This window comes from Ipomoea nil, unplaced genomic scaffold, assembly GCF_001879475.1.
Source record: "Ipomoea nil cultivar Tokyo-kokei standard unplaced genomic scaffold, Asagao_1.1 scaffold2480, whole genome shotgun sequence".
Taxonomy (NCBI): domain Eukaryota; kingdom Viridiplantae; phylum Streptophyta; class Magnoliopsida; order Solanales; family Convolvulaceae; genus Ipomoea; species Ipomoea nil.
In genome coordinates, this window is record NW_017618908.1 from 4,570,633 (window position 1) to 4,583,128 (window position 12,496).

A 12,496-nucleotide genomic window follows, 5' to 3' on the forward strand; every position below is an offset into this window, starting at 1 on the left:
CATCCATCTAATGGGCACGACTGAGTCGTGATTTACCATCCACTATCATGTTGAGTTGAGTGTGGGGCCTGGCGCGAGGGAATGCAATGGTTAGATGACAGGTTTTAGTTAATATGCCTTCATTACATTCCATTATTTTGAAACTTAGCCTTCTTTCTTCCATTATTTTCCAGTCTAGCTAGTACTGTAGTCTTGCTATAAGAGGGTACTTATTGGTTATTAAAGTTAATTATTCATTATTGGTATACCCATTAAAGTAAATGTTTATTTCACCAGTATGCATTAATGTTCATTGACTGTTTATTTCACCAATTGCACATTTCTTCTCCCAATTGCACATTTCTTGTTTAGTGTTAGGTAGATGTAAACTGTATAATAATTTAGTGGGGCAATAGAAGTTGAAAAATCTGGAGAATTTGTAGGGGCTTCCATTTCGCTTGGGGTAAAGATTATCGATGTGTTTTATTTGAAATGAATTTGAAGAGATAGACCGGTAGAGATGTTACTTAACCTCATTGGAGAGTGTAAACGTTTGACTCGAAGGTAGTAGGGTATCAAAATTAAATATATTTTGTAACAAAATGTGGAATTACCCTAAAATTGAATATATCTATAGTAGTAAAAGAAGGGTTTGTATGTGAGGGTCCGTCTTCACGTTTATAGTGACAGAAAATCTTGTGGGATTGGTTCATGTATCCAAGTGTCTCCTCGCTTTCAATTTTTTTTTTTAATACTATTGACTCTATTACAAGATACTATCTGTTCTATACTTTCTCAATCTGTTGCAGCCCATAAAGTCAATACCCACCACCGAAGTTCGATCCTATGACCTTTCTTCAATGAGAGCCACAGAGGTAGCCACCCCTCGCTTTCGATTAAAAAGAAAAAAAAATATATTATGGGCTTGTGATCAAACTTTTGTCTAGTCTCATGTCAAGAGGGATGCTCTCTCCATCCCAATTAATGCACCTAGAAGATACCCTTCTTATCTCAATTCCTAGAGAGCTTCACTATCAAAGCATCAATAATTTCACAAACTCATTCTCCTCTCTTCTCCTCAGCTCAAATGGCACCCCCATTGCCAAAACAGCTAGGACAGTTCCTCCAAGAACAACAAGAACCTTTCACCTTACAACTCTACCTTCTTGAGAGAGGCCATGTAACCTGCAACTCCCCTAACTCACCAAATTCTTGCAAGTTCTTGAAGGGAACAAATTTGCTCCCAAGATGTCTACACCTTGTGAAGGCTGTTCTTGGCAAGCTTTCCCTCATCGACGCCACCCCGAAAATCAAGAAAACCCAAGATTCTACTGAGAGTGACTGCAATTCCTCTTCTGCTACAAGTGATGCAGAAGATGCTGGTCATCAAACAAGAATCAGCTCTACCCTTCATGGGAAACAGGTAAAATTTTCGATTCGTCAAAGGAGTTATAATAATTCTTAATATTGGGAAAACCATTGCCAGGCCAATTCAAATTGGTTGTTTATAAAAGCTTAACAGGTTGTTGCAGACAGAAAGGTGAGAGCCAACTGTGGTGAAGATAGTAAGCAACTCAGCCCAGTCTCAGTTCTTGAAGAAACAGAATCCTCTGAGGACGATGATGATGATGATGATGATTATGATGGTATAGTAAACTAACCCCACATCCAATTTCACGTTACGTGAACTATTAGAATCAAACGTTTATTATTACGTTAAAAATTATAAGTTGTAGCGAATGTGCAACATTTCAAAAGGCAGGTGCTGAACTCGACCGTTTAGGTCTCTGTCCAACAATTCCCTAGCCAACTGGTGCTGAAACGTAGCCTAATCTTAGTATACTTTTAATTTGTTGATGTGACTTTTCTTAAATTTGATCTTGTCCATGATAAACAGAATGTTTTGTGGGCATGTCGGATGGGACAAATCTTCTTCCTCCAGTGTACAGCAAGAACATGGTTGCCAGACAACAAAGTGGGAGAACCTTGGATTCAGATAAACTATGGAAGCTGATATGTGAGAGCATAGTGATGTGGAGCCAAGATTCAGTTGATGAAACTAACATCAACCATCTGGTTCTTTCTGATTTCATGGCTTCTGGCAAAGAATGGAGGGGTGTTGGTGAAGTTCAGGGAAAGGAAATTGGGGTGGGGATTTGTGGTATACTTTTGGAGGATATTTGCTGTGAAATTGTGAGGGATTTGATCAGTTTTGGTGCATGAAATGTAATGCTTATTAGTTGCATACAATTGAGAATGCCCTTGTTTCACCATCACCGAATTATATTAGCTGTTTTGACGAGGCCGAAATTAGAATAGCAGTTTGCGGGAAAATGTTTTGTAAAATTAGTTATTTACAGTTAGTAGTTAAAAGGTAAAAAGACACAAAACATCAATTGTAAGTTTAGTGTTGTAAATTAATATACTCTTTTATCTTGTTTTGTTTTTTTTTTTTTTTTTTTTCTTTCTTTTTGGATTGAAATGAGCGGATTACCTAAAGTAGAAACAAAACAGGTCACTCATCAATTTTATCTTTTTTTGGATTGAAAAGAGTAGTTACTCGATGTAAAGATAAAACAAATCACTCATCACATCGACCCTTAGAGAGGGGTGGTACATTTTGTCTTCCTCTATGACTTATCACATGGTCGAGGGGAGGCTCTTCAAAACAAAGCAAATCCTAAGGGTTATTAGTGACTTTATTATGCTCTCTATAGATATACATATCTAATTTTGTTGTCGATCATCTTCTAAATTCATGTATATACAAACTTGCAAGCAGGGACGGAGCCAGGAATTCTGTTGAGAGGGGAGGGGGGCGAAATAGGGATGGATTCATAAATTTTTTCCAGTAAAGGGGAAACATTAAAACAAAAGAGATATTTAAAAAATAAATAGATAAATTACCTAAGAAATATATGTGTAAATATTATTGGATATGGGCGAAAAATAAAACACATCGAAACTTTATAAAAATATCCATGTATAACAAAATATGAAACATAATTAATTTGATAAAATAATTTGAGTAAAAACATTATAATTAAATTACACAACTCATTATTAATATAAAAGAATGTTATATATATATATATATATATATATATATATATATATATATATATATATATATATATATATATATATATATATGTGTGTGTGTGTGTGTGTGTGTGTGTGTGTGTGTGTGTGTGTGTGTGTGTGTGTGTGTGTGTGTGTGTGTGTGTGTGTGTGTGTTAAATATTAAAAAAATTATTAAAACGTGACTATGTTAAAGCCATAGGGAACCCTTGAGACCTTTATTATAACCAAACACATGTTTTACCAACTAATCTAACTCATTTTTTATTAACAATCAACAGTTTTTTTATACTAATACTCAAACATGTATTATATATACATATATACATACAAAGATTATATATGGGGTGGGGGTGGGGTGGGGGTGGGGGGAGTGAGGCAGCTGACCCCCTGCTTCCCCCCCCCCCCCCTCCCCCCCCCCCCCCCCCGTCCAACCCGGGTACCATTAGACCACATAGGCCTGGTAATTTGCTGTATGGTTAGATGACCTATTTGACACTTATTCATATTTGCATAATTGAATAGCTCATTTGTTTAAACAATTCTCAATTGTTGATCTACCAAAAAAGATTAGATCCATCAAAACTTTTTACTTGCAAGCATGGACGGAGCCGGGGGAGGCAGGGGGTCAGCTGCCTCACTCCCCAGCCTCAGTGGAGACGTTATTAGTTCTTTGTGTTTCAGTAGGTTGAGAAAGTATATGAACAGATACTACAATGTAATAGAGCCAGTAACTTTAAAAAAAAAAAAAAAAAAAAAGAAACCACATGCAAATTGCAATTGGGTCATTGAACTCAAAAAAATTACAATTAGTTCTCAAAACAATATAATGCAAAATCATGCAATCCAAACTAAAATAACATGTTGACTTGGTGATATGCTAACGTGACAAAATTAATAATTTAAAAATATTTTTTAAAAATTTTATTTTAATAAATTTAAATAAAAAATATTTAATTTAAAAAAAAAAAAAAAAAAAAAAAAAAAAAAAAAACCACCCATGTTCGCAAGTTACTGTGGCTGGTTGTAAATAATTACTCCGAGTATTAAATTAACCTCAAATTGTTTTACCAAAACTTTCAATCATTGATAAATTAATAAACAATTGAAATCAATTTTTATATTTTATAATAAAAAGTTGTTCCCATTTGAAGCTATTCACGTACACACAGACACACACTCCATATTAAGTAAATACCAGTAGCTAGCACTTGCTGCGTTTTGAATCGCTAGAAAGACAAAGAAGTAAATACTAAAATAATAGAAGCATACATTATCCCGTGAAGTTTGGTTAATTTTAAAAATTGAATGAGGAAATAAATTGATAGCAATAGTCAAAATTGTGTTTTCACTTTTAAATTTGAACACTGACGTGAAGTAGGAGCTAGAAAGGATAGATTGATAGAATGCTTGAGATTTTTTATTTTATTTTTGAAAAAAAAAAAAAAGACAAAAGAAAACTACAAAAGAATGATACTATTCTCCGGAGCAAAAATGAAAACAATTTTTTTTCTTTTTGCATTTTATAACTTTTTCCCAGGATACCTGCATGAAATTAAAAAGAATAACAAGCTAGAAATTATATAAAACAAGATCACGTAACTTTTCAAGAATGTGCGATTAACCAAAAAAAAAAAAAAAAAAAAAAAAAAAAAAAAAAACATTCAAACACCAAGTGTCTGAAGAGTCATGAAATTCATGAAAGCCTAACTCTGTACTTTATCCAAATGTAGCCATCTAATTAGCAAAAAAGTAAGGGTCTGTGTACCAATAGAAAATTGTTCTCTATTTTCTGTTTTTTAATTTTTCAGTTTTCACCTAAAATTTAGTTTAAATAATATTGATATGTTTTGAGCTAATATTTAAAATATTTTTTTTATAGATATATTCATTTGAATGACATGTATATGAATATATAACTTTTACTTTGAATTCTAATATATGTGAGATTTCAGTATCTGATATCTGGACCGAACTTGTATTATGATGTAACATAATTAAAAATATTCGAACTTATAATCTATTGAGTTCAATCAAAATCTAAAATATTTTATAGAGTTTAATTCTTAATTTTGATTATGTAAATAATGTCTAACTTTAAAGTGTAAGCAAATAAATTATGTTTAAATAAGTAAAGTAAGTAGAAAAGATAGAAGATAGTGATAAGTAGAATAAGATGATAATGAATGTAATCATAGTAATGTGGTTAGAGTGACGTATAACTAAATAGATAATAGATGATTCTGTTTTCTATTTCGAAAATAGTTTTTAAGTGTATTACAGTTTTTCAGAAATTATTTTCAGTTTTCAAGATGGAAAACTATGTTAGTAACCTGTTTTCTGTTTTCTATTTTCCAGTTTCTGAAAATTTTCAGTTAGTAAATGGCCTAATAAACGTGAGAGAATATGCACTACCAATCTTTTCACAACGAATTACGAATTGTTTTCGAAATCAAAATGATGTTGCTCTAGCTTTAATGTTTCAAATAAGATTTTTGCAACTACCACCTAGAAAGAGGAAAGCATTGTCTAAGTCTCTAAGAGAGCTTAAAACAGAGTATACTAATGTTTCAGCCGCCATTAGCAGGGCAAATCATGTGTTATTTTACCTTTGAAAGGGGCACTGTAAAATAAGTGTAGTACCCATTGAAATGAACTAATGAACAACAAAAGCCTATGAATACAATTTTGATATGTTACTAAATATTTGCATAACATACTTCTCGTTGGGATAAGGTGTACAGCTTATAGTAGAATATTCTCATTTACAATCAAATTTAAAACTTGTAATTATCAACTAACAGACCAACTTAATTAAGATTATATCCAGATTGAGTGTCGTTTCTCTTCATAAATTGTAAAATTTAATCACAAAGCATTTTACATTTGGACATCATTCCATGACAAAACATCACCCATCCATATATATTATTCATTCAAAATTAAAAGTGAAAACTCAGAGCTATAATCTTCCTAAAGATTATAGTCGAATACATAAAGTATAAGTAAACTTTTATTATTTTATATATGTTTTTTAAAAAGAAAAAAAAAACTATAATTTCTAAATATTTTTTATGGGAGAAAAATATGAAGAATTAAGGAGTCCATTTCATACAAACATCTTCTTCTTCTTCTCCATGCGATCTTGAAAGCGGAAGCTGCGAAACTCTCACAACCTTGTCCTCCATCACACTGCATGAATTCTTACACGAAAAGAACAAGTTGCCGCCGCCGCCGCCGTTATTCTTCTTCTTCTTCTTCTTCTTCGCCGCCGCCGCCTTCTTTACTCCGGCGGCGGCGGCGGCGGCGTCATCTCTGCTAAACCACGTGAACCCGTTACCTTTGGATGGCCTGACGCTCTTGGTGCACTCCCTGTACGCGATCAAGAACGGATCGTCGTCCTGTTTCCTCATCATCACCCCTTTCTGCGACGGATTCCGCAGCGCCGCCGCCGCCGCCGCCCTGCGGGGCGGCGGAGGCAGCAGCTTGGGGTTGTGGTGGAGGAAAGGAAACTGCGGCGGCGTCTCCTTGCTGACGCCGGGCTTTTGCTCCCACGAAAAGGGCACGTCCCCCTTGTGATCTTCGCCCATTTTTTTTTTCCGATCCCGGGCTGTAAAATTCTGGGATTTTGTTTGTGGGATCGGATATTTATAGGGAGATTAGAGAATTGGAAAGGAAGATTTGGGCGTTAGGAATCTGCATAAAATCGGTGGCTGGGGTGGCTGTTCATGTGCTCTGTGTCAGCTAACGGCAAAGCTTGGCTTTAGTGAAGCAATGAAAGCGTGAAAGAAAGGAGATAAGAGTGGGTTTACAAGTAGCTTTTTAACAGAAACATAATATTTAGATGTTATATAATGATGTTGAACAAATAATGTACAAATAGTTGAGTGGAAGAATTAGCTTCCCACGTCAAAGCCCTACGTCTTACACTCTTTTTTATCACAAATTCCTCCCAAAAGTTTCAACCCTCTCCGTTACAAGTCTTGGTGGGGAAGGTAAATCCATCATCTCTTAAACCGTTTCAAAAATTTATAAGATTAATTTTACTTTTGATCGTTTGTCTTAAGTTGCGTGATCACTTTTAATCCTCCACGGCATGATTGCAATAGGGGCTAGGTGCTAGGTGCTAGTCGAGAGCCCGGGCAGCGCCTAGGCGGCCAAGTCGGTCGAGTTAGGCGCTAGGCGGACGCGACCGTCTAGGGGGGAAATCGCCACAGTCTAGGGGCGTCTAGCGCCTAGGCGGGCGCTTAGACCGATTTTTGCAATAGTGCTCGACGGTATAAAAATGACAAAAAATATTACTCACTCTAATTATTTCGTTTTTGTTTCCGGTCTTTTTGTCATAATTTTAGACGAGTTTAAGGACAATCTTGTAATTTTTCACGGCCCAACTCTTCTCCCAAAAGGTCGAATCCCTAATCCTAAGGGATCCCACAACCCGATCAGATAGAGCATTTGGGAGAATGTAAATCATGGTGACTCAATGACTTAACATGCATAACCAAGTGTCAGTGCGCACAAAGAATCTATCAACTTTAAACATAAATCTCACACTGCTGATGTCAAGGTCCGAACCTTGGTGTCTTCATAGCCGAACTCTTAGTTACATATTATGTAGTTGTATAAACTCAAATGAAACTCTAATTTGTTTTTATCTCACCAATTTGTAGTGGTAAAGATGAGGACCTTTTCAACAAATAGAGTTTAGGTTAACATTTTTTTTAAGTCCTAGCATATATATATTTGTCAAAAGTTATTACCACATATCAAAAGCAGCAAAAAATGAAATAGTCGATGGACTTATGTTGGTATTTTTTAAGTCGTCAATGACAAAAGTATATAATTATGTCACTAAAAACAAATGATCAAAAGTGAAATTAGTCTTGATTTATAAGTTTTTAAAATTGTACAATATCGGTTATTAGTAAAAGAGTGATATTAACTTTCTTTATTGATTGTTAGAAATAATAATCAATCGAAATGACAATGTTTATATATATATATATATATATATATATATATAATATGATGATGATGATGATTAGATATTCTTTAATTAATTAATTTATATATGAGAATATAATGAGCAAGATGATCGAGTTGTCATTCCGGGCGTCAACATCTGAATTGTTGAAAAGTATATAAGCTGCAGAAGAAAAAGCCACTCACGTCATGACAAACTCCAAACCCTTGACTTGGTTCATTCAGTCATCATCTTTAAGATTATAATAAAATCAATTAGTTATAAGTAATACTACGTGATGTTATTGTTGCAACTTGTTTATTATTATTATTATTTTTTTTTGGGTTGAATGACGAGAGAAACTAGCAATCAATTGAGAATGTGTACTAAATAAACTTTGTTCGATCATTTGTAATATATAGTTCGCAAAACACACAATAGAAACAGTGTAAATCGCAGTAGGAAAATCTTGTGCAACGAATTTGACTAAAAGGCTATTGATAATAGTTGAACTCGTGAGCACATAAGTCTTGTTTATTACATTTTTATCCATATTTTAAGAAAATACTACTTTTCTATATTTTTGAATTAAAGTTTATTACGAATAACACAGTTCTATATAAATATTGTAACTTTTTATATTTATTGGCGGTCAGGTTTTATGGAATAATTAACCCTACCATAAAAAATTAATTGAAATCAAACTTTTAAAATAAAATTTGAGACGAGTAACATTACTTGACATTTCGTGTGACATTATATTTGTTGTAGTTTTTATGAATAAAAGAATAACACTTTTGTGTCTTTCAATTATATATATATATATATATATATATATATATATATATATATATATATATACACAAACATTTTTTGTCTTCAATTATGTGATCACTACTTTTAATCTAAAAAGTGAGTTTTTTTTTTATCTTTTAAAATTAGTTGCAAAGTAACTATTTTAACCTAGCCATCAAGGGACAAAATAAGCCACATGTAAAAATTAAGAGACGAGAAGTGAGCAACATGCATAATCAAAAAACAAAAATAAATATTACTTTCTTATAATTTAAAGACGAAAGGTATCATTTTCCTTTTATAATTGTGTAATATAATTAGTCAAACATGCATAAGTGCATAACCTTCTACTCTTAGTAATCAATTTTTTTTATGATTAGTATTGTGTAATTATTTAAATACTTAAATGGATGTCACGGTAAAATTCTAAGTAATTGGCACATTAAAATTCTAACCTTTAACTCCCTTTGCCCATCACGTACAATTTGAAATATTCAGCTATGCGCAATAGGAGAAATTAACTTCCCGTTGGGGTCTCCCTTCCCATTTTTCCAAAAAAAAATTACCTTCGATCATTTGCCGACTAGATCACAAGACATGCTTCACTTAGAGCACACATTCATATAGTGATTTCAGATTTTCCCATAAAAATAATTAGTGTTTGTTTGATCAAATTAGAGACGGCTGAGATGTAGTTCTAAATATTCTAATAACCTTGGCTTTTATTTCTTAGTAAAGTACGCATAATTTCTTAGTCATATTAGTTAAATAATTAATTAATACAATATTAATCTTACCGGTAAAATGTTTTGTTCGCACATGAAGAAATTAAAAGAAGAGAACAAAATGAAAAGCTGCGGCAGCCCAGTCCATTGGCATGGCTTCTTTAATTTACTATATATTAATATTAGAATTATTTTTATATTCATAATACAATAGAATTATTAATTTTTTAAAACAAAATTGGAGTTGAGGGATACTATACATTCAATGAAAATGATCGATCAATTGATTCAAAGAAATCGCACTATTCAAAAATCAAATGTGTCCGAACAGAAAAGTCTCATCGCTATAATTTTGTGTAGATTATTCTTGGTTATAATTTTGTTGTTTAGGCATATTATGAGTTTGGATAAAGTAGTGCAATCGTTATACCATCGATCAGGCTCACTGTGGACTCTGATCCTAAACGATGTAGTTTTGAATTTTAATTTTGACGGCAAATGTTTGTTATTCAATTCATGTTATAGATTTTTTATTTTTTTATTTTTTTTTTACTGTAAAGCATGTGTATGTGTTTTTGTGTCTTATGTTATGCAATTATGTACCTTAAACGTACGGATTCTGTACCTGAAATAAAGTAAATATAACATGCACTTTTGTGTCTTGTGCTATGCGTTTTTGTGTCTTGTGTTATGCGTTTTTTTGTCTTATGTTATGTAAGTATGTACCTTAAGAATATTGATTTTGTACATGAACTAAAGTAAATATAAAACATATGTATGTGTCTTGTGTTATGCGTTTCTGTGTCTCGTGTTATGCAATTTTGTACCTTAAGCGTATAGATTATGTACCTGAAATAGATTAGTATTTGTGTAACACAAACATATTTTCTGTCTTATTTTATGAATTTATGCCTTGTGTTATGTAATTATGTGCCTATAACGCATATATTATCTATATAACTCAAATTTAAAAATAAATAAATATATAACATGTGTTGTTAATTTTTGTGTCTCGTATTATGAAATTATGTACATTAAAACTATTGATTATGTACCTAACTATTATAAATTAAAATTTATGTTAAAATATGAGAAACGAGAAACTACAGAATCCGTTAAAACTTAAATATCAAAATGTCATTTTTTTTAAGGGCAAAATGTCATATTTATGTTATGCGTTTTGAAGTTTAAATTTCCGTGGTGAAAATTTAGAAGTTGAATTGAATTCCACAGTCCTATGTTTATAAATTTTTATGGGCAACTTTCTTCAGGCGTCCAAGAAAATTTCACATCAAATTCCTATAAATTCTCCTTTAAATATTAATGTTTGTCTTATGAGTTTGGTCACTAGATAGCCTAAAAAATATTCAAAACTTTGTCTCGGCCAGCGACACCTACCCCAATTGAGGATTGTTGTAAGGTGCAAATTACGTCGTGTACGAGTCCATTATGTACATTGTAAATTATATTTTAGATTATGTATATAAAGTTAACATTTTATATCATATATCAGGATCTACATGGGTTTATTAAATTTCTTATTTTGAGTCGGTCAGGTATAAGAACAATTAAGTTGGATTACTTCATTGTGATCGTTTGCTGACTATGGTGATAATTAAGACGGATTTCACCTATAGCGCATCTTTAGATAGTAATTGTCGGTTTTCCGTAAATCAAAGTTAGCATATTATATTATATACATTAAGTTAACATATTATTTAGGTAGAATGTACATAATATGTTAATTGTAGGTAAATAAAACGAATGCACATCCTTTCAAAAAAAAAAAAAAAAACGAATGTAAATAATATGTTAACTCGAAATACATAATTTAGATCAAAGTCTACAATGAAGATGGTAAACCATGTTCCACAATATAATGATTGGTTGTAAAGTGCATAATATAACTAGCGATTAGTCTTGTATTATATTGTTTCACATGAGATGGATAACTATTTAGTAAAAATGTAATATTTTTTTATTGATATGTAAATATATTATATTTTCATGAATAAGTAATATTTTTAATGAACATATAATACTTGTTGAATGTTGATCCATAAAAAAATATTACAATTTCGTTCGCTAAAATATTCCTCTATACATATTTAAGATATGTTGCACATGAAACCATCTCACAACAAATTTGTGTGTATAATCTATACTACTAATAGAAACAAAATCCTATTTTTACAACTTTCTGCCCAAAGTACCTCCCAAGCTATTACTATATAAAATTTAATAATTATTATGGTAAATAATAGCTCAATAAACGTGACAACTTTTATATATATATTTTTATACTTAAGTTATAATAGTATAATTGTAAAATATTAATATCTTATCTAATAATTATTATGGTAATTAAGAAATTAATTTCACAATATTAGTACAATTGACTAATAATCATACAGAAGAAAATAAATGTCTCCCTAGGTGGAGGTCTAGTCCTTCAGTTTCAGGGAAACACAAGTACTACACAGCTGATTCCACAAAAGATCAAGAATACTTATTTCATTGCAAATTTGCTAATTGTGTGCAAATCATTAATAAAAGTTTGATGGTTCATTTGTGCTCATATGTTCCTACAGGACATCAATTAGCAAATTTTTTCTGACAAAAGGTATGCAGTACAAAGTGAAGAAACAAAAGTTTAGCTCATGTTTCTTCAATATATTGATAGGTTACTTATCTAAAAAGATGAACCATGCAACGCTGAAATTCTGCTGCCTATGTGGCTTCCAAAACTTCTTCAAGTTCTCCAAGGAAGAGAACCTCTTTTTGGCAATTAGTAATAGGCCAATATTTCAGCAGACCTCTTATAACTACATCAGCCAACTTGTAATCCTTCTCCACAAACTGAATAATACAGTATGATACTCTTTAAAAATTCAATTCAATTGTGTAACTCACACCCCCCTCATCCCATCAGAAAAAGGAAAAATTCTCAAAT

General features: G+C 32.0%; 1 protein-coding gene across 1 annotated transcript; it reads left to right on the forward strand.

Annotated features, from left to right (window-relative positions):
• The first annotated feature begins 944 nt into the window (after nucleotides 1-944).
• On the forward strand, nucleotides 945-2,420 carry LOC109152836. The gene is made up of 3 exons (XM_019300495.1): nucleotides 945-1,402; nucleotides 1,502-1,625; nucleotides 1,877-2,420. The coding sequence occupies exons 1-3, from the start codon at nucleotides 1,067-1,069 to the stop codon at nucleotides 2,200-2,202; spliced, it is 786 nt and encodes a 261-aa protein (XP_019156040.1). The 5' UTR covers nucleotides 945-1,066; the 3' UTR covers nucleotides 2,203-2,420.
• Nucleotides 2,421-12,496: the final 10,076 nt, after the last annotated feature.

Excerpts from the sequence above, each read along its gene's own strand:
- LOC109152836 (XM_019300495.1), top strand. The coding sequence starts at position 1,067 with ATGGCACCCCCATTGCCAAAACAGCTAGGACAGTTCCTCCAAGAACAA. Across the intron at positions 1,403-1,501 it reads CTACCCTTCATGGGAAACAG|GTTGTTGCAGACAGAAAGGT; the intron begins GTAAAATTTTCG and ends AAAGCTTAACAG. Across the intron at positions 1,626-1,876 it reads TGATGATGATGATTATGATG|AATGTTTTGTGGGCATGTCG; the intron begins GTATAGTAAACT and ends CATGATAAACAG.